General features: G+C 44.0%; 2 protein-coding genes across 14 annotated transcripts in view; both read left to right on the forward strand.

The window, feature by feature from the left end:
- CD99 (CD99 molecule (Xg blood group)) overlaps positions 1–3,870 on the forward strand; it is a 51,290-nt gene extending 47,420 nt beyond the window's left edge. For 2 of the 4 annotated variants that reach the window (XM_054471204.2, XM_054471206.2), the window contains 2 exons: positions 770–826; positions 3,338–3,870. In XM_054471204.2, the coding sequence (XP_054327179.1) occupies positions 770–826; positions 3,338–3,363 (83 nt within the window). In that variant the 3' untranslated portion in view covers positions 3,364–3,870. The remainder of the gene's footprint in view (positions 1–769; positions 827–3,337) is intronic. The other 2 variants (XM_054471205.2, XM_054471207.2) reach the window with 1 other exon arrangement.
- A 9,032-nt stretch (positions 3,871–12,902) lies between these two features.
- XG (Xg glycoprotein (Xg blood group)) overlaps positions 12,903–21,289 on the forward strand; it is a 65,375-nt gene continuing 56,988 nt past the window's right edge. For 8 of the 10 annotated variants that reach the window (XM_054472834.2, XM_054472838.2, XM_054472835.2 and 5 more), the window contains exon 1: positions 12,903–14,922. In XM_054472834.2, coding sequence (XP_054328809.1) covers positions 14,862–14,922 — 61 coding nt within the window. In that variant the 5' untranslated portion in view covers positions 12,903–14,861. The remainder of the gene's footprint in view (positions 14,923–21,289) is intronic. The other 2 variants (XM_063660737.1, XM_063660738.1) reach the window with 1 other exon arrangement.

Raw genomic sequence — 21,289 nt, forward strand, 5'->3', positions numbered from 1 at the left:
CTTCCAAAGTGCTGGGATTACAGGTATGAGCCACCGTGCCCAGCCTCTGCATTTATTTTTATTTATTTATTTATATTTTTATTTTGAGACAGTCTTGCCCTGTCACCCAGGCTGGAGTGCAGTAGTGTGATCTCAGCTCACTGCAACCTCCACCTCCTGGGTTCAAACGATCCTCCTGCCTCAGCCTCCTGAGTAGCTGGGAGTATAGGTGCATGCCACCACGCCCAGCTAAGTTTTGTATTTTTCAGTAGAGACGGGGTTTCACCATGTTGGCCAGGCTGGTCTCGAACTCCTGACCGCAAGTGATCCACCTGCCTCAGCCTCCCAAAGTGCTGGGATTACAGGCGTGAGCCACCACGCCCAGCCGTCTGCATTTGTTTGATGAGTTTGGGGGCAGTTATAAATAAGAATCTTATTTTCAAAGATGCATGTACTTTTTTTTTTTTATAGAAAGAGCTTCCATGTGCGTGTTCCTCAGTGTTTAGGGAGAAGAAAGCAACCCTTAAAACAGAGGAAAATGAAGCTGCTTGGATTACCCTGTTGAAGTTCATCTCTGCCTGTGCCATGCATGAAAAAGTACTGGCAAAGTCTTCACTTAGATGAGTGTTAGACTCCATGTTCCCAGTGGGTCTTGGGGTTCAGAACTGAGTGCTCTCATCCAAGCAATAGGAGCGTCGACCTCAGGAAAGCCCAAGTGTTTTGTGTGTATTTTGAGGAGTGGGTTCTCTGTTGCGCTGAGCCTCTCTGTGTGTTTTCTTCTTGTTTTCAGCAGAACAAGGGGAGGTGGACATGGAGAGCCACCGGAATGCCAACGCAGAGCCAGCTGGTAAGAAGGACGGGGAACGGCGGCTTGCACACATGGCCAGTGTTCCCATTTTATCTTCTCCATCCTCTCCCATCTTGCTGTCCTGCACACATTCTCAAATTTGGTTGCGTGGCTTTGAATGTCTTCCTTTATGTCTCGTTGCTTTTGAGGGATACTTTCAAAAGACAATGAATGTGTAAACTTCCTAGGGCCTGGGCCTTCAGAGAAGACCTGTATGTGCCTAAGTCTCTGTTTAACAAAATAGTAAGGAAGTTTTCCCAGGAGTTCGAGACCAGCCTGGCCAACATGATGAAACCCTGTCTCTACTAAAAATACAAAATTAGCTGAGTGTGGTGGTGGGCACCTGTAATCCCAGCTACTTGGGAGGCTGAGGCAGGAGAATCGCTTGAACCTGGGAGGTAGAGGTTGCAGTGAGCCGAGATCGTGCCATTGCACTCCAGCCTGGGCGACACAGTGAGACTGTTTTAAAAAAAAAAAAAAAAGTTCCAAGTGGCACACCACTGGTGCATCGTTGGGAAGTCCACAGCTGGCTGGTGTGTACTAGGAATCAAAAGTCCATCTTCTGAAATATAACTTGTTAAGTTTTGCTGTCACCTTTTTTTTGTTGTTAGAGATAGGGTCTCACTCTGTTGCCCAGGCTGGAGTGCAGTGGCATGATCATAGCTTACTGCAGCCTCAACCTCCTGGGCTCAAGGGATCCTCTCACCTCAGCCTCCTGATTAGCTGGAACCACAGGTGTGCACCACCATGCCCGGCTGATTTGTTTTTTTTTTATTTTGTAGAGACAAGCTCTCACTAGGTTGCCCAGACAGGGTCTCACTATGTTGCCCGTCGTGAGCTCAAGCAACCCTCCCACCTCAGCTTCCCAGAGTGCTGGGGTTCCAGGCGTGAACTACCGCACCCAGCCTGCTATCACCTTCTGAAAATCCTCTCAACCAGGTGGAAAATGTGGTTAAGAAGAGACTTTAATTCGTGAGAAGCTTCTCGGGGTAAAAGGCAGGCATTTTGCCATCAGAACCACTTTTGAAAATGGCAAGAAAAAAGTTTATGTGTGTATATATGTGTGTGTATTTTTTTCTTTTATTTGTGCATACATTGGAACTTTCTCATTTGCCTGAGAGATGCAGCGTTTATTTTTAATAGCAGCTGTCAAATTGAGAGGTATTTTTAATGAAATGATTTAAAGTATTTTAATTTTTTTTCTTTTTGAGATGGAGTCTCTCTCTGTCACCCAGGCTGGAGTGCAGTGGTGCGACCTCTGCTCACTGCAACCCCTGCCTCCCAGTTTCAAGTGATTCTCCTTCCTCAGCCTTCTGAGTAGCTGAGACCACAGGCACCCACCATCATGCCCCACTAATTTTCTTTCTATTTTTAGTAGAGACGGGGCTTTTGCCATGTTGGCCAGACTGGTCTCGAACTCCTTACCTCAAGTTATCTGCCCACCTCGGCCTCCCAAAGTGCTAGGATTACAGGCATGAGCCACCGTGCCTGGCATTCAATTTTAAAGATAGAGACTTCTAGAAAGTTAGTGTCTCGCCAGACGCGGTGGCTAATGCCTGTAATCCCAGCGCTTTGGGAGGCTGAAGGGGGCAGATCACCTGAGGTTGGGAGTTCGAGCCCAGCCTGACCAACATGGAGAAACCCCGTCTCTACTAAAAAAAAAAGAAAAAAAAAAAAAATTAGCCAGGCACCATGGCACATGCCTGTAATTCCAGCTACTCAGAAGGCTGAGGCAGCAGAATCCCTTGAACCCAGGAGGCAGAGGTTGTGGTGAGCCAAGATCGCGCCATTGCACTCCAGCCTGGGCAACAAGAGCAAAACTCTGTCTCAAAAATAGTAATAATAATAAAAGAAAGTTAGTGTCTTGTTGACTGCTCTTTCGAGTCAGGGAAAGATGTTTAGAACAAGCTATATCTTAAAGAGAAAAGGAAGATTTCTTCTGCCCACTGTAATGAAGTTGTCTGGCTTCATTAGCCAGTACATTGGTATATATGTGTGGGGCCCTCGTTACTTGAAGGGCTTGGCATTCCAGTGTTTTCTGCCACCATTGCTCTTAATTCCTTCTTCCAAATCCCAGCTTCTCCCTCCAAAATAGTTTTAAGACTGACATGCAGAATAAAGTTTCCAAAACTTAAATGAATGGACCAGAAAATCTCAGCCCAGCATCATTGCAAATCAATAAAAACCGCACACTCTCATTTAGAAGATTTATTCTTCCATTTGGTAAGTTATAGGCATTTGTTAGTGTCTCTGTGACGTCGTTAGTGGAAATTGCCTTCTGCTGTTTTCCTTCTGCTGTTTCTGCAGTATCCTTTTTTTTAATGAATGGCATCGTTCAATGAAATTGATTGAATTGACTGAGATTTAGGGTTTTGCTTTTTCGTGATGAGTTTTGGGCCCATTTTTCTTATGCAGAAATAAAACCACTGGCTCCTGAAAGTTTTAGGAACTGTGTCCACGTGAGTGCTCAGGGAACTGGGAATGACTTTCTTTTGTCTCTGTCTCCCACAGTTCAGCGTACTCTTTTAGAGAAATAGAAGATTGTCGGCAGAAACAGCGCAGGCGTTGGCAGCAGGGTTAGAACAGCTGCCTGAGGCTCCTCCCCGAAGGACACCTGCGTGAGGGCAGAGATGGAGGCCTTCTGTTCATGGCAGATTCTTTGTTTTAATCTTGCGATGTGCTTTGCTTGTTGCTGGGCGGATGATGTTTACTAACGATGAATTTTACATCCAAAGGGGGATAGGCACTTGGACCCCCATTCTCCAAGGCCGAGGGGGGGCGGTTTCCCATGGGATGTGAAAGGCTGGCCATTATTAAGTCCCCGTAACTCAAATGTCAACCCCACCGAGGCACCCCCAGTCCCCCAGAATCTCGGCTGTTTACAAATCACGTGTCCATTGAGCACGTCTGAAACTTCCCTGGTAGCCCTGACTTTTTTTAAATTAAAATAAGGTAAGCCCTTCAATTTGTTTCTTCAATATTTCTTTCATTTGTAGGGATATTTCTTTTTCATATCGGACTAATAAAAAGAAATTAGAAACCAAGTACTTTTTTATTTTACTTCAATGTTTTGCCGTGGGTGGATGTTAAAGAAGGCCGTGGTAATTTACAGGATGGGTTCCAAGTTTTCTTCTGGGGCTTTAAGGCAGATTTCCAGCCTAAGTGCTAGCTCTTTATTTCCAAAATGTCCTTCTTGGGCTCTTTTCCTTTCCCGTGTCCTGCCACATCAGAACGGGTACTCTTCTGCACCCAGATACTCCCAGCCAGATACTCTCCTCCATCCAGAAACTCTGTTTCCAGATACTCTCCCTGCAGCTAGGTATCCCCTTGAGTCCTGATGCTCCCTGCTTCCAAATACTCCTCTAAATCCAGGTACTCCCTACATCCAGATACTGTACTTCCTAAGATGTACAAGATGTACCGCATTTTCCCGACACTGAAGACTTGACCCTGTGGTGGGTTGGTTAAATACATTATGGCCCAGATTGCAATGGATCTTCTGCCTTGTTAAAAAGAATGAATGAGTCAAGGGTCTTTTTGTTTACTGACACTGCCTAGCATGTATTGAAGCTCAGTAAACACTTGCAGAATAAATCACAGAAAAGCCTCTCTCCTTAAGGAGTTAGAGATTGGCTCTGATACCAACAACTACCATACTATTCCAAATACTATTATTTCAAAAATTTATAAAGTATTTTATTCTATGTTCTATTAGCCCTTAAATAACTTTTTTTTTTTTGAGACAGAGTCTTGCTCTGTCACCCAGGCTGGAGTGCAGCGGGGCCATCTTGGCTCACTGCAACCTCCGCCTCCTGGGTTCAAGTGATTCTCCTGCTTCAGCCTCCCAAGTAGCTGGGATTACAGGCGTGCACCACCACACCTGGCTAATTTTTCTATTTTTAGTAGAGCCTGGGTTTCACCATGTTGGCCAGGCTGGTCTCAAACTCCTGACCTCAAGTGATCAGCCTGCCAAGGCCTCCAAAAGTGCTGGGATTACAGGTGTGAGCCACTGTGCCTGGCCCAGCCCTTAAATAACTTTTTAATCATCATTCCCAAAATCATAGGACTTTCTTTACATAGAAGTTCCAAAATAATGAAACAGAGTTGTTTTACCCAGGTATTTAATGATCCAACAAGCCATGTAATTTAAACTATTTTTCAAATAACCTACTTTCAATAAAATCATGTTTATTTTTATGTACGTGAGAAATTAAAATGAATCATCTACAAAGACAGACATCCACCCTCCACAAAAAAAATAAGTCTTGTTGACACATTACTTGGAAGTATAGATTTATTTATAAATAAGCCCTAATTTGACATATCTAAAAAAATACCCTTTTTTTAATTTTATTTTTGTTACTATTCTTCTTTTTACTATTCTGCTTCTTGTTTAATGAGCCATTTCTGTGGATAGTATGATTACAATGAGCCATTTCTGTGGATAGTATGATTATAATACTTACAAAAATGTCAATGTTATTCATACAATGACAACAGATTTAATGTATTTTTTCTTTTTATTATTCTAAAGTTAGTCAGTGTGAAGAATCTGACCTCAAAGACAATTCTTGATGATTCATTGGGAAGGACTAGAAACACCACCCTCTAACTTTATAACGTGTCATTGGTCACTCAGCAAAGCGGCCAGGTATGCTGGTTAATCCAGCTTTCGGCCCTTGAAGATTCACCAGACTAAGGATTAAGTGAAAAAGAATATCTGCCACCTACTTCACTAAGGCGTAAACAGTCCCTATAGATCAACGAGAAAAGGACCCAACACCCGTATAAAAACAAAGGGCAATTCAAATGTTTTCCAGAAATGGAACACAGATGATTTTATGAAGATAGCCCATTTGATATCATTTTTCAACTAAGAGATTGGCAATAATCAGAAAGTTTGTAGGGCTCTTAGGAAACAAATCTGAGACACCATGTTAAGTCCTGGGCATTTGCGAAACTTCTATGGGGAATAGACTGACAGTGTCCTTAAACAATTAAACATGCACATCCGTGGTCGGCCCTCTCAAGGGTGGAGAGGATGAGGCACTTGTGATGTGTCAATACATCCTGGAGAATCTAGAAGGTCATCTCCACACACCTGCACCACAGGTGGCATCCTATAGGTATTTGCTCAAGGAAGCAATGAAAGGGTAAGATAAATAACCAAGGGGTTCCCGCCACTGTGTTCACCCGATTTTACACACTCCAAGTTATCACTAGTGTCAAAATCAGAAGAAATAACTCCAATGCCAGAAAAAGCCAGCTGGCTGTGCCCATCAATATCCTGAGAATGATGGGATGTGAAAAGGTGTCGAATCCTCAACAGCAGGGAGACTGCTTGGATGACTCCCACCCAGAACTGAAATTGAAGGCGGAGTTTCTGAGCTTAGAAAGGGGAAAGACCCAGCATTTATGACTGACTTCTTCATCCAACCTCTTTCCCCAAATCAGACGACTTTTGACATGGCTATGGTAACACCATACGTTTGCATAGAGAGATTCATGGGAAACCTAGCTTCTGTGACGTGCGGCAGTCAGTTTTTAACACCATCATCAGTGGCAAAATGAAACATTCCCTTGAAATTGCCTTTCTCTGGATGACTATTTTAACAGCTTCACATTAGCCTGCCTGTGCAACTGAGGACACACTGATGATATCCTCATTTTCCGGTGGAGGAAGGTTTATGACGTCAATCCCATTCCGAATATCAGGACTGTAAATCTCTATGAGGTTAGCACAAAATGCAAGTGGAGCCCTCTCCAAGCTTTCATAGAGACATGTATTTTGGAAGCCTTAATGGGGAAACAATTCTCAATGTGGAAAAGTTGTCATGTATTGCAGAGAAGAGAACAGGCCACCATGCCCAGCTAATGTTTGTATTTTTAGTAGAGACAGGATTTCAACATGTTGGCCAGGATGGTCTCGATCTCTTGACCTCGTGATCTGCTCACCTCGACCTACCAAAATTCTGGGATTACAGGTGTGAGCCACCGCGCCCGGCCCGATACATCTCTTTTCTTAGTTGACTTCTTTTGTATCTCTTCATAGCCTTTTCATATTTTTATATTGATTTGTATCTTTCATTTTTTATATATTTAAACTACCTACTTATGTTAATTCTGTGCCATGCTAACTTCCTTAATTCATGATTCATATGGGCATACATACAGTCATGGATACAACAGGCTTTCGTATATAAAATTATGAAAAAGTTTATTCTTTTAACATTTTGTGGGGATACAACAGGTTTTCATATATAAATCATGAAAAAAATGCATCTATTCTTCTAACACTTTGTGGGGATACAATAGGTTTTCGTATATAAAATTATGAAAAAATATTCTTCTAACACTTTTGTGGGGATACAAAAGGTTTTCATATATAAAATCATGAAAAAGGCCGAGTGCGGTGGCTCACGCCTGTAATCCCAGCACTTTGGGAGGCCGAGGCGACTGGATCAAGAGGTCAGGAGATCGAGACCATCCTGGCCAACATGGTGAAACCCCGTCTCTACTAAAAATACAAAAATTAGCTGGGCGTGGTGGCACCCACTTGTAATCCCAGCTACTCGGGAGGCTGAGGCAGGAGAATTGCTTGAACCCGGGAGGTGGAGGTTGCAGTGAGCCAAGATCGCGCCACTGCACTCCAGCCTGGTGACAGAGCAAGAGTCCACCTAAAAATAAAAAAAAAATCATGAAAAAAAGTATCTATTCTTCTAACACTTTTGTGAGGGTTACAACGGGTTTTCATCTATAAAATAATGAAAAAATGTATTCCTTTCTTAAGAACATTTGTCAGGAATGGGTATTAAATTCAATCAAGTGTTTTCTTGGGATGCATCATGATGACTATGGTTTTCTACTTTGACCTGTTAATATGGTGAATTAAATATAATGACATATAATCAATCATCCTTCAATCCAATCTTATTTGATGTTACACTTTAGTTTTGTTATTTTCTTTAGGATTATTGTGTCAATATTCAAAAGTCAAATTCATGTGTGTTATATGTTTGCATGTAATATATTTCAATATTGTGCTTTCTTCATACATACATTTTGGTAGATTTTCTTCTTTCTATTGTGGAAAATCTGATTGGCTAAAGTTTTCTGGGCATGGGCTGTGTGTGTGTATGTGTGTGTGTGTGTTTTAGAGGGGGCAAAGGGTTTTTGTTTCTCTCTGATGAAGAGATATTTATTTGTTTATTTAGAGATGGAGTCTCACTCTGTCGCCCAGGCTGGAGTCCAGTGGTGCAATCTTGGCTCACTGCAACCTCCACCTCCCAAGTTCAAGCAATTCTCCTGCCTCAGCCTCCCGAGTAGCTGGGATTACAGGCATATACAACCACGCCCAGCTAATTTTTGTATTTTTAGTAGAGATGGGGTTTCACCATGTTGGCCAGGCTGGCTCAAACTCCTGCCTTCAAGTGATCTGCCTGCCTCGGCCTCCCAAAATGCAGAGATGACAGGCATGAGTCACTGTACCCGGCCGGGAAATGAATTTTTTTTAAAAAAAACTTTCTGTATTTCTACTTCTTCATTGGAAAGTCATTCATATTTACTTAAGTTTTCAAATATCACAGTGTAGATTAGAACAAAGTAGTTGTTTATAATTCTTCCGCATCCTCCAAGTGTATGGAGAAGCTCGCATTCTTCTTGTTTTGTTCTGTCATTATTTTAGTTTGTTATCTTCATCTACTTTAGTTTTCTCAAATAATGTTTAAATTATTTGGCAAATCATTTCTCAATTTTCAATGCATTAATTTCCTCCATCTGCTTTTCTGGGGTTTAATGTGATACCCACTCTCCTCACAGGATGACTTCTTGAGTTGAATGTTCATTCCATTTATTTTCATTCTTTTCTTGCTTAATGTTGTTAACAGGCGAGGTTCTAACTTTTCATCTGTGTACTACAAGCTCTCAAGTTCTTTCGTGGGGAGTTTGTATCATGATCATTTTCTAGTATTTAGCATTTTCAGCTTTTGTTTCCTGTCAACTCAACATTAAAAGTATTTTAAAACGTCCGGGTGATATTGTTGCTTTGTTTGCTTTCCAGGTTTCATTATCCGTTTTCAATTTTACTGCTGTGAATTTGCACCATCTCCTTGGGGAGTGATTTGGCTGTATATTAGTCAGCGTTCTCTAGAGGGACAGAACTAATGGAATATATATATACACACAAAGGGGAGTTTATTAAGTATTAACTCACACGATCACAAGGTCCCACCATAGGCCATCTGCAGGCTGAGGAGCAAGGAGAGCCAGTCCCAGTCCCAAAACTGAAGAACTTGGAGTCCCATGTTTGAGGGCAGGAAGCATCCAGCACGGGACAAAGACGTAGGCTGGGAGGCTAGGCCAGGGTCTCTTTTTGCGTTTTTTTGCCTGCTTTATATTCTAGCCTTGATGGCAACTGATTAGATTATGCCCACCCAGATTAAGGGCAGGGGGCCTGCCTTTCCCAGCCCACTGACTCAAATGGTAATCTCCTTTGGCAACACCCTCACAGACACACCCAGGATCAATACTTTGTGTCAATCAATCCAATCAGGTTGACAGTCAGTATGAACCATCACAGGCAGTGTCTACAAACAATGAAACATGTACACACCTTTCTACCTAATTCCTGCCCATTCCTGACAAATGCTCCTAAGAAAGGAATAGATCGATTTTTTTCTTGATTTTATATCTAAAAACCTGTTGTATCCATGCCTGTATGTGTGCCAGGGTGAATCACAAAGTTAGGAAGTTAGTGTGACACAGGATAAGAATATCTTTATTCTTTTATTTTTTATTACTTTTTATTTTGTTTTTGAGGTGGAGTCTCGCTCTGTTCCCCAGGCTGGAGTGCAGTGGCCTGATCTAAGCTCACTACGACCTCCACCTTTCCGGTTCAAGTGATTCTCCTGCCTCAGCCTCCCGAGTAGCTGGGATTACAGGCACATGCCACCACACCCGGCTAATTTTTGTATTTGTAGTAGAAATGTGGTTTCACCATGTTGGCCAGGCTGGTCTCAAACTCCCGACCTCAGGTGATCCATCCGCCTCGGCCTCCCAAAGTGCTGGGATCGCAGGTGTGAGCCACCATGCATGGCCTAGAATATTCTTAGTCTTATTTCCAATTTTACAGCAACAGAATCTCTTCTGTCTTGTTTCTACTTAAAAAAAAGTAGTTTGCTAGAGCTTTCTTTGTAGTGCAATTGTGAATTTTCAGGAGCATCCCATGAACATTGAAAAGGAGATGCATTCACGCTTTTTAAGGTATTGAGGATGTGAAAATTAAAATCGGCTTTGTAAATTCTGCCATGTCTGTGAGCTCCCAGCATTTGATCAGCTGAGGCTTCAAGCAGTGAAGTAGAGTGCTTTTCCCCTAACGTGCACCGATCTGGAGCCTGCGTGTATTACCGCTGGGCACACGGCCTGCCCTGACCAGCCATCTGGCTGGAGAGGAGCTATGTGGCCACGTGGTCCTTGTGGTTACTTTAGTGAAGCAGAGGTGATAAAACGGTGTTTCACAGGACTCCCGCAACACACAGCTTTGATGTCGGCAAACTAGAACCCAGGAGCGAAATCTGCCCACAGTGAGTTTTTGTACAGCTTTCGAGGTAAGAATTTTTTTGTATTATTGTCGTTATTGTTGTTTTGAGATGGAGTCTTACTCTGTCGCCCAGGCTGGAGTCCAGTGGCGTGATCTCGGCTCACTGCAACCTCCGCCCCCTGGGTTCAAGCGATTCTCCTGCCTCAGCCACCTGAGCAGCTGGGACTACAGGCATGCACCACTACGCCCAGCTACTTTTTGTATTTTCAGTAGAGACAGGGTTTCACCATGTTGGCCAGGCTGGTCTCGAACTCCTGGCCTCAAGTGATCCGCCTGCCTCTGGCTCTCAAAGTCCTGGGATTACAGACATGAGCCACGGTGCCCAGCCAAGAATGGTTTTTACATGTCTGAATAATTTTTAAAACTCCAAAGAACAATAATATTTTGTGATGCATGAAAATTATGTGACACTCAAATTTTTATGTCCATAAAGTCCACTTGGCACACAGACATTGGTTACATATTGCAGCAGAATCCATATGGTTTGCAAAGATAAATGCCTTTACTATCTGACCTTCTGCAGAAAAGCTTGTCTACTCTTGCCTTAAGAAGCACGTAAAATACTTACAACACTGGCACATGTTAGGCATGGAGGAAATCATAGCAATTATTTTGCACCTTCATTACATCTGAGAGTATTTCCCGAATTTAACCATTTAACCTAATTCCTCACTACCTTTTGGGAAACATTTTTTTTATTAAGGTGAAATTCACAAATCATAGAATTAACCTTTTTTTTTTTTTTGACGTGGAGTCTCTGTCGCCCAGGCTGGCGTGATCTTGTCTCACTGCAACCTCCGCTTCCCGGGTTCAGGCAATTCTCGTGCCTCAGCCTGCCAAATAGTTGGGATTACAGGCAGTCACCACCACATCTGGCTAATTTTTGTATTTTTAGTAGAGATGGGTTTCATCATGTTGGCCAGGCTGGTCTTGAACTCCTGACCTTAGGTGATCCACCTGCCTCAGCCTCCCAAAGTGCTAGGATGACAGGAGAATTCACCATTTTAAAGTGAACAATTCAGGTTGCTTGCTGCTTTCACAGTGTTGTGTGGCCACCACTTCTACCTAGTTCCAAGATATTTTCACTGCCCCCAAAAGAAATCCCATTAGCAGCTGTTTTTTACATTGGCTTCCTGGGACTGTCATAAAAACATGCTTCAAACTGGGGAGGGGGCTTAAAAAACAGACAGTTAACCCTTCCTCCCTTCCTGCCTTCCCTCCTTCCTTTCTCTTTCTTCCTTTCCTTACCTTTCCCCTTTCCCTCCCTCCCTCCCTCCCTCCCTCCCTCCCTCCTTCCTTCCTTCCCTCCTCCTCCTCCTCCTTCTTCTTTTCTGTCTTTCTCTTTCTCTTTCTTTCTTTCTTTTCTTTTTCTTTCTTTCTTTCTTTCTTTCTTTCTTTCTTTCTTTCTTTCTTTCTTTCTTTCTTTCTTTCTTTCTTTCTCTTTCTTTCTTTCTCTTTCTTCTCTCTCTCTTTCTTCTCTCTCTCTTGCTCTCTCTCTCTTTCTTTCTGACAGAGTCTCACTCTGTTTCTGTTGCCCAGTCTGGAGTGTGGTGGCACAATCTCGGCTCACTGCAACCTCTCCCTCCCGGGTTCAAGTGATTCTCCTGCCTCAGCTTCCCAAGTAGCTGGGATTACAGGCGTGCACCACCATGCCTAGCTAATTTTTGTATTTTTAGTAGAAACGGGGTTTCACCATGTTGGCCAGGCTGGTCTCGAACTACTAATCTCCAGTGATCCACTCACTTCAGCCTCCCAAAGTGCTGGGATTAGAGACATGAGCCACTGGGCCCAGACAGCAGGGCTGATTTCTTCGGATGCTGTGAGGTAGAATGGATTCCATGCCCCTCCCGTTGCGTCCAGTGGTTTGCTGCCAATATCCCTTGGCTTGTAGGTGCATCACCCCAATCTCCCACTTCATGCTCCCAAGGCCTTCTCCCTGTGTGCATGTCAGTGTCCAGATTTCTCTCTTCTTTTAAAATACCAATCATATTGCACTGGGGCCCATCCTGTTCCAGTACGACCTCATCTTGACTAATGATTAGGTTGGTGCAAAAGTAATTGCGGTTTTCACCTTTAAAAGTAATGGCGAGGGGCTGGACACACTAGCTCACGCCTGTAATCTCAGCACTTTGAGAGGCCGAGGTGGGCGGATCACAAGGTCAGGAGTCCGAGACCAGCCTGGCCAACATGGTGAAATCCCGTCTCTACTAAAAATGCAAAAATTAACTGGGTGTGGTGGTGCACGCCTATAATTCCAGCTACTCAGGAGGCTGAGGCAAAAGAATCACTTGAACTCAGGAGGCAGAAATTGCAGTGAGCTGACATCGTGCCACTGCATTCCAGCCTGGGTGACAGAGCGAGCCTGTGTCTCAAAAAAAAAAAAAAAAAAAGTAATGGTGAAAACTGCAATTACTTTTGCACCAAAGTAATACATCTGCAAAGATCTTATTTCCAAAGAAAGTCACATTCTGAAGTACTGAAGGGTTGGGCTTCAATATATGAAGTTTGCGGGAGACAAAATGCAACTCATAATTTATCCATTCCCACGTCTTTCCAGCCCCTGGCAACCCGCAATGTGCTTTCTGTCTCTGCAGATTTGCCTGTTCTGGACATTTCAGAGAAATGGAATCCTACACAGTGCGTTCTTCTGTGTCTGTTTTCTCTAACTCAGCATCCAGTTTTTGACGTCTATCCACTTTGTAGCAGATGTCACGGTGTCAGTCCTCTTTAGGGTCAGGGGACTTTGAAGGAAGTATCTTTCTAAATGCATCAACTGCTTCCTGGACTCTGCCACTCAGAGCTTAGGACTGCACAAGCTAACTGCCTTAGACCATTTCCCCCATATGCACACACACGCACACACACGCACATGCACACACATGCAGATGCACACACATGCACACAGACACACACGTGCACACACACACACACACCTGTGTGCACAGGAACTTAATCCATCCAAGTAACTTACCTTTATAAAGATGTTGCAGTCCAGGCGCGGTGGCTCACACCTGTAATCCCAGCACTTTGGGAAGCCGAGGCAGGTGGATCACTTTAGGTCGAAAGTTCAAGACCAGCCTGGCCAATGCAGTGAAATCCTGTATCTACTAAAAATACAGAAATTAGCCGGGCGTGGTGTCGGATGCCTGTAATCCCAGCTACTCGGGTGGCTGAGGCAGGAGAATCTCTTAAACCTGAGAGGCGGAGGTTGTAGTGAGTTGAGATCACACCACTGCACTCCAGCCTGGGCAACAGAGTGAGACTCTGTCTCAAAAAAAAAAGGAAGATATTACATAGAAGACAAATCCCAAACACCAGATCAACAACATGAACAGACTTAACACTCCAGGTGCTCAAATTTGCAGAGAGAAAAGTCCAAGGTTTATTTCTCCTTTTGGGTCTGTTTGACATGAATCCTGCTTCTCTGGGAATTTAGAAGCTGCCCTCATAACTAAGACTGATTTTCCCCTTTCTCCTGCAGTTAATCTATTTACCAGAGGACTTCAAAGCTGTTTGCAAATGCTAACTTTTTAAGTTCTTGCCTACTGCTTCATGGTAGGTAGAGTGTAAGGGTTAACCCACGAGTGGTATATGGATAAATTAGACACAGTCACAGATCTGCAGGGAAAAATATAATTATAACCATTGTGAAAGCAGGATTAATCATCGAACTGAGCTATCCAGTCATATTTCTTCTCCAAGGAGATTTCAAACAGAAGATGTAAATTTTGGTAGTTACATAAAATGTCTCAGATTTAAATGAAAGACACAAAAAGCCACATGTCATCTGCTTTTCCTGAACAACGGTCTCTGCTGAAATATTGGTTCTGCCACCTACAAAGACAACTGAAGGCTGAGGATGAAAAATGCCTCCTGGAAGTCACTGAGTTTGTTAGGTATAAAAGCCAAGACTTCAACTGAGGTCTTTGCACTGACGTGTACATTAACCCCACACTGGGTATCACTGTACTATCACGTCCTGCAGGAGGAAGATTACAGACGGCCAGTGTCTTCTCTGGTTTCTGGGTTGGTGACTTTGAACTTGCTACAGCTCCCACACCCGCAGCGAGCAGAGTTGCCAAGCAAGTGTGCCGGCTTCCAGAAGCCTGAGATGCCCATTGGTGCTTGGGAACCACCCGAGTTTCCCCATCCTCTGTGCTGCTGCAGATTGGTTGGGGCAGCCCGGGGAGGCTGGCTCCGACACATGACTGAGCGTGCCTACACTGGTCCCACAGGTTTTCAGCTGTGGAGTTTGGGATCTGAGCTTGGAGCCCATTTGTTTCTGGCAGTTCGGTTCATATTTTCCACTTGAAGACATCGCCTCCCTTCCTTCCAAGCTGGGAGACCAGAAGTCAACAACAGGAGGGTGGAGAGGCCGGATCTCATAATCCGCTTGGCTGGGGAGTCCACTGAGGTTCTTGCATCCTGAAGCAAACCATGGAGAGCTGGTGGGGACTTCCCTGTCTTGCGTTCCTGTGTTTTCTAATGCACACCCGAGGTAAGAGGCATTTTGCTTTGAGGGAGATCTGCCTGGGCATGGATTTTTCTCTTCTTGCTTTAAGAAACTCTTTCCAAAGGAGTTGCTATGAAGTGAATGGGGATAATTTGCCCAATGGGATTAGAAAGGAGACTAAGAGCGATGGGTGGCTGAGAGGGGAGGGAGAAGACGGGCTGCTCCAATTTGGAATCTGGGAATTAGATCCAGAAGGGCAGGATGTTAGCTGATACCATCTAGATATTCACCATATTTTCCTGTTTTGATCCATGTGTCCCAAGCATTTAAAAAATGACCTATTTAACTCCATGATTCAAGCATGACTGGGCATGTGGGGAATGTCAGTCATTTCTTTCTGATTTTAAAAATCAGTTCTGACCATTTCCATACAGTAAAAGTAGAGTTGAAACTACTTCATCCTGTGGGGCAGATTAACAGAGATTCGTTTGCCAGAAGGGTTGCATTTGTTCAGATTTTTAAACCTCTTCCTAAACACTGTCATTCATTCTTGCAAATTAAAACCACCTGAATTGTTCACATCAAACACTTCAATATAAACTTGCAGGCTGGCTGTCCCAGACTCCAAGATTAGATTTTTTAGTTCCGTGCGAGGACCTCTTTAAGAAACTCCAATGAACTCATAAAGTATAGGATTTGAACAACAGTTGAGTAAGTTTCTTTGGTCATTTTAATGTGGCTATTCCAGAGAAGGGAATACCTGGGCGCATCTTAAGAGAGAGAAGTATTTCTGCTGGGGGTTAAAACACATCATTCAGATGTTCCTGTGGCAGCACTTCCTGTTTATCTTGTTTAAAGACATGGATGTCATTAAGATTGGAGTTGGTTGTTTATGGGCGGAGGCAGTGTCGGGATGGATAGATCCTGGTGGACATAGTCTAGGATCTGCAGTGAGAATTTTTTATTATTCTGTGCTGTCTTTAGATCTCACCTAGTAAGTGGACAATGTGGCCATGCATTCATTTAGTTTCTGTTTACAGGGAGATGTTCAACAGTAAACCCACCTCCCCAGAAAAGTACTTCCAGGAGTTTGTATCATTCACAGTAAGAGCCAAAGGTTAACCATATCCCCTTGAGCAAATCAACTTCTACAAAGTGCGGATACAGACAGTTCCCAACTTACCATGGTTTGACATGATGGTTCAATTTAAGATTTTTCAACTTTACAGTTGTGCAAAATTGGTATGCATTCAGTACAAACTAAAACTGTACTAACTGTACTGTACTTTGAGTACCCATACAACTTTTCTTTTCTTTCTTTTTTTTTTTGAGATGTCGTGTCATTTCATTCTGTTGCCCAGGCTGGAGTGCAGTGGCACAATCGCAGCTCAGTGCAACCTCCACCTCCTATGGTCAAGCAATTCTCCTGCCTCAGCATCTCAAGTAGCTGGGATTATATGCTGCCGCCACTACACCCAGCTAATTTTTGTATTTTTAGTAGAGACTGGGTTTCACCATGTTGGCCAGGCTGGTCTCAAACTCCTGACCTCTGGTGATCCACCTGCCTCGGCCTCCCAAAGTGCTGGGATTATAAGTGTGAGCCACCATGCCCGGCCCCATACAGCCATTCTGTTTTTCACTTTCAGTACAATATTCAATAAATTATGTGAGGTATGCAACACCTCATTATAAAGTTGACTGTGTGCTAGATGATTTATCCATCTGTTGGCTGATGAAAGTGTTCTGAGCACTTTGAAGGCAGGTAAGGCTAAGCTATGGCATTTGGTAGGGTAGTTGTATTAAATGCACTTATGACATAAAATATTTTCTTTTTTTAAATGTGTTCTAATTTTTTTGAGGGAGGGGCCCACTCTGTCACCTAGACTGGAGCACAGTGGTTCCATCATAGCTCACTGCAGCCTTCACCCCAGGGATTCGAACAAACCCCCCACCTCAGCCTCCAGAGTAGATGGGACTACAGGCATTTGCCACCGTGCCTGACTAGTTTTTAAAACCTTTTGTAGAGATGGGATCTCACTATGTTGTCCAGGCTGGACTTGAACGTCTCAGCTCAAATGATCCTCCTGCCTTGGCCTCCCCACATCTTGAGATTACAGGCATCAGCCACCACACCCTGTCCTGTGCTAAATTCTTTCAATGACAGCAGCACTTCCTATGCGCTAGGCATGGATTAACTTAGTTGATTGTCCCTCAGCCCTATGACGGGAGTGTCATGCCTGATGTCATTTTACAGATGATGTATTAGTCAGGGTTCTCTAGAGGGACAGAACTAATGCAATAGAAATATATAGAGAGAGAGGAGTTTATTAAGTATTAACTCACACGATCACAAGGTCCCACAGTAGGCCATCTGCAGGCTGAGGAGCAAGGAGAGCCAGTCCAGGTTCCAAAACTGAAGAACTTGGAGTCTGATGTTCCAGCATCCAGCATGGGAGAAAGATGTAGGCCGGAAGACTAGGCCAGTGTCTCTTTTCACATTTTTCTGCCTGCTTATATTGTAGCCTCAGTGGCGGCTGATTAGATGGTGCCCATCCAGATTGAGGGTGGGTCCGCCCCTTCCAGTCCACTGACTCAAATCTTAATCTCCTTTGGCAACGCCCTCACAGACACACCCAGGATCAATACTTTGTATCCTTCAATCCAATCAAGTTGACATTTGGTATTAACCATCACAGATATGGGTAAACTGAGGCACTGAGGATTTGGACGGGGACAGCTGGCAGCAGAATCTGAGCTGTCTTGTAGCTCTCTCTGGGAAGACTCCAGTGAGCATCCTGCTCTATCCCAAGCCTTGTCTTCCGAAAATCAGAATCATCCCTTCTCCAAGTGTTACAGGAAAGGGGTCCGGATCCAGACCCCAAGACAGGGCTTGGATCTCGCTCAATAAAGAATTTTCAGGGCAAGTCTGTAAAGTGAAAACAAGTTTATTAGGAAAGTAAAGGAATAAAAGAATGGCTACTCCACAGAGCAGCTCTTAGAGCTACTGGTTGCCCATTTTTATGGTTATTTCTTAATGATATGCTAAGCAAGGCTTGGATTACTCATGCCTCCCCTTTTTAGACCATGCAGAGTTCCTGACATTGCCATGGCATTTGTAATTGCCATGGTGCTGGTGGGAGTGTAACACTGAGGACAACCAGAGGTCACTCTCATTACCATCTGGGTTCTGGCCGGCTTCTTTACTACAACCTGTTTTATCAGCTAGGTCTTTATGACCTGTATCTTGTGCAGACCTTCAATCTCATCCTATGATTCAGAATGCCTTAATCATCTGGGAATGCAGCCCAGAAGGTTTCAGCCTTCTATTGCCCAGCCCCTATTCAAGATGGAGTCGCTCTGGTTCCAGTGCCTCTGACACAAGTAGCGCCCCTTAGGGAGGTTACAGGAGGGACTAGGAAAGAAAGTGAGGTCTGGATCAGGGCCCTTCTGTGTAAATAAGATGATGTGCATGCAGCAGCTGGGTATGTCCTGGGTAAAAATTAGTTAAATGCACAGACGACCGTGTTACATCCCCAGCCATCACCAGCTGGAAATGGAGCACATTCCCAAGATCCCAAAAACATTCTGCAAGGCTGGTGGGATGATTGCTATGAAGTACTTAAGAAAACAGATTATTGTTCAGGATCAATAGCTAATGCATGTGGGGCTTAATGCCTCTGTGATGGGTTGATGGGTGCAGCAAACCACCATGGCACATGTTTACCTATGTAACAAACCTGCACATCCTGCACATGTATCCCGGAGCTTAAAATAAAATAAAGAAGACAGAATATTGTTAATGGTTAATATACTATAAATCATTATTATGATTACTAAATTATCAATACAAAACAAGATAATAACAATATGGCCATATTCCTAATAGAGGTTGACATTTTAGCAGCCCCACGTTTCCACTGTATTTAATTAGTATTTGCCGTCCAATCCAGAGAGGCATGAAGGAACACGAGACAAAATCAGGTCTTCTGACAGCTGAGAAGAAGCTGAGGACCAGAAGTGGAAACCCCAAAGGGCAGTGTGAAATGTCATTTATTGAGGGAAAAAAAGAAAATTATAGGGTTTGATAGAAGAAATAAGCACTAGTGTTTAGATAATCAGTAGGGTGACTTTAGTTTACAATAATCTATTGTAGATTTCAAAATAGAAGAGTTGGAATGGTTCTAATATGAAGGAAAGACAAATATTTAAGGTGGATGGATATCCCAAGTAGGCTGATTTGATCTTTACAAATTATATAAATGTATTAAATTATTACAGGTACCCTGAAGCTATGTACATCTGTTATGCATCAATTAAAAATAAAAGAAAAGGATATATGTCCAGGATAAACACCAGCTAATACAGTCTCTTCCAAGTCTATTGTACATTATTCCATTATCAAATTTGAAACCTGAGAGTTCCCTGACCCCCCTCACAGGATGTGCGACAGGGGTGTGCTTCATCTGTTTGACCGCCACACACTGAAACCTCTTATGGGAGGCAGAACTTGCAGACGGGCAGGTGCAGCAGCTAGTGTGAGTGTTTTTGAGCTCTGGGCCCCATGGTAGCATCTAGGGATGGGTACCTGTGACCCCCAAAGCCCCAGTGGGCGTTTTATGGTGCTCTTTTAGCTCTGCCATCTGCACGTGGCTTAAGTGTTAGCCAGCTCAGTGCTGTCTTGGTACCCGGGTTCTTGTCCAGCATCCAGGAAGAATCAGGTCACACAAACCAGCTGAAGGATGGTAAATGCAGAAGAGTTTGTTGCCAGATGGAGATGACTCTTAGTGGGATGGTTGGGGAGTTGGAAAGGGGATGGAGTGGGAAGATGATCTTCCCCTGGAGTTTGGTTGTCCTGCGGCTAATCTCTTCTCCAACCATCCCCAGCTGAACACCTCTCAGTGTTCAGATGTTCCTTCTCTTCTCTCCTTCTCTGCTGTGCTGCTCTTTGGTTCCTCTGCTTTTCTGCTCATCTGTCTGTCTGCACATGGGGTCTGGGGTTTGGGGTTTATATGGGTACAGGACGGGGGGCATGGTGGGTCAAAAGGCAACATTTGGGCACAAAAATAGGAATGCCTGTTTCCATTTAGGACTACAGGTTTCCAGGCTTGAGGGCGAGGCCTTTGCTGGAGAACTGCCCTCTTCTAGCTAGTATCTTCCTGCCTCCTGCCCGTATCAATATGACTTAAAATGTGTGTGCATTTGTATAGAGCTGTGTTTCTATGTAAAGACTAAAAAAGACTTATGAAAAAGACCACTCAGAGCTCTCAACAGTAGCACATCATATTTCTGAGTACTTCCTGTTGAGTAAAGGTAAGTGAGGATTGTTCCAAGTATTTTTCATTACTTGCTGCATTAGGTTGTCACAGGCTGTTTAGTTTACTTCTAAAAATTGGGATATGGGGAAGTTGTGGGCTGGGCACAGTGGCTCATGTTTGTAATCCCAGCAGTTTGGGAGGCCGAGTTGGGCAGATCACTTGAGGTCAGGAGTTTGAGACCAGCCTGGCCAACATGGCAGAATGCTGTTTCTACTAAAAATACAAAAATTAGCCAGGCATGGTGGGGGGTGTCTGTAATCCCAGCTATTCAGGAGGCGGAGACGGGAGAATCGCTTAAACCTAGGAGGTGGAGGTTGCAATCAGCTGAGATCATACCACTGCACTCCAGCCTGGGTGACAGAGTGAGACTCCATCTCAAAAAAAAAAAAAGGAAAAAAAAGTTATGATGATTTCCTAAGGTGAGAAGCCATACCATGCCAGCGTACAGAACCCCAAACCACGCCAGCCTCATCCTACGTCTCAGTTATCTTTTTCTTGACTTGCTTCCATTCTGGTCCCCCCTCTCTCCCTGCCCCCTCCTTCCCTGCAACTATCCTTTGATCTAGCAAATTTGTGGGTGTGGAAAGGGAACCACAAATGGGTCATTTCACTGCCATTGTCACCTTGAGCATGCAGCCATTTAGTGCAGTGATTCTCTGTCTTTGATGTGCAGGTCATCACCTTGAAGGGAGGAGGTATTAAAAGCACCACCCCGTCCCCACCCACTGAGATCTTTATTCAGTAGGTGTGGGTCAGGCATTTGGGAGCTGGGAGACCTGCATTTTAAGAAGCACCCTAGGTGATGCCCAGGTGGAGCTATGTGCTTCTTTTAAGAGATGATGACTCTGTGTGCAACCATGTGGTTACCTTTGCGTGGAGTCTCAAGGATCACTGCCACAGTGGGGAGGCAGCTCTGTGGTCTCCAATTCGGTGATGTGTCATTCAATCTATGCAGGCCCAAGGTGACACCCCCAGATACAGATGCTGCCATCCAGCCATTCTCAACCAGGGATCATGTTTATCCACAGGGACATTTGTTGATACCTTGAGGCTTTGAGTTGCCACACTGATAGCAGGGAAGCTCCTGGCATCTAGTG

The sequence above is a fragment of the Pongo pygmaeus genome, chromosome X, assembly GCF_028885625.2.
Source record: "Pongo pygmaeus isolate AG05252 chromosome X, NHGRI_mPonPyg2-v2.0_pri, whole genome shotgun sequence".
Lineage (NCBI taxonomy): Eukaryota > Metazoa > Chordata > Mammalia > Primates > Hominidae > Pongo > Pongo pygmaeus.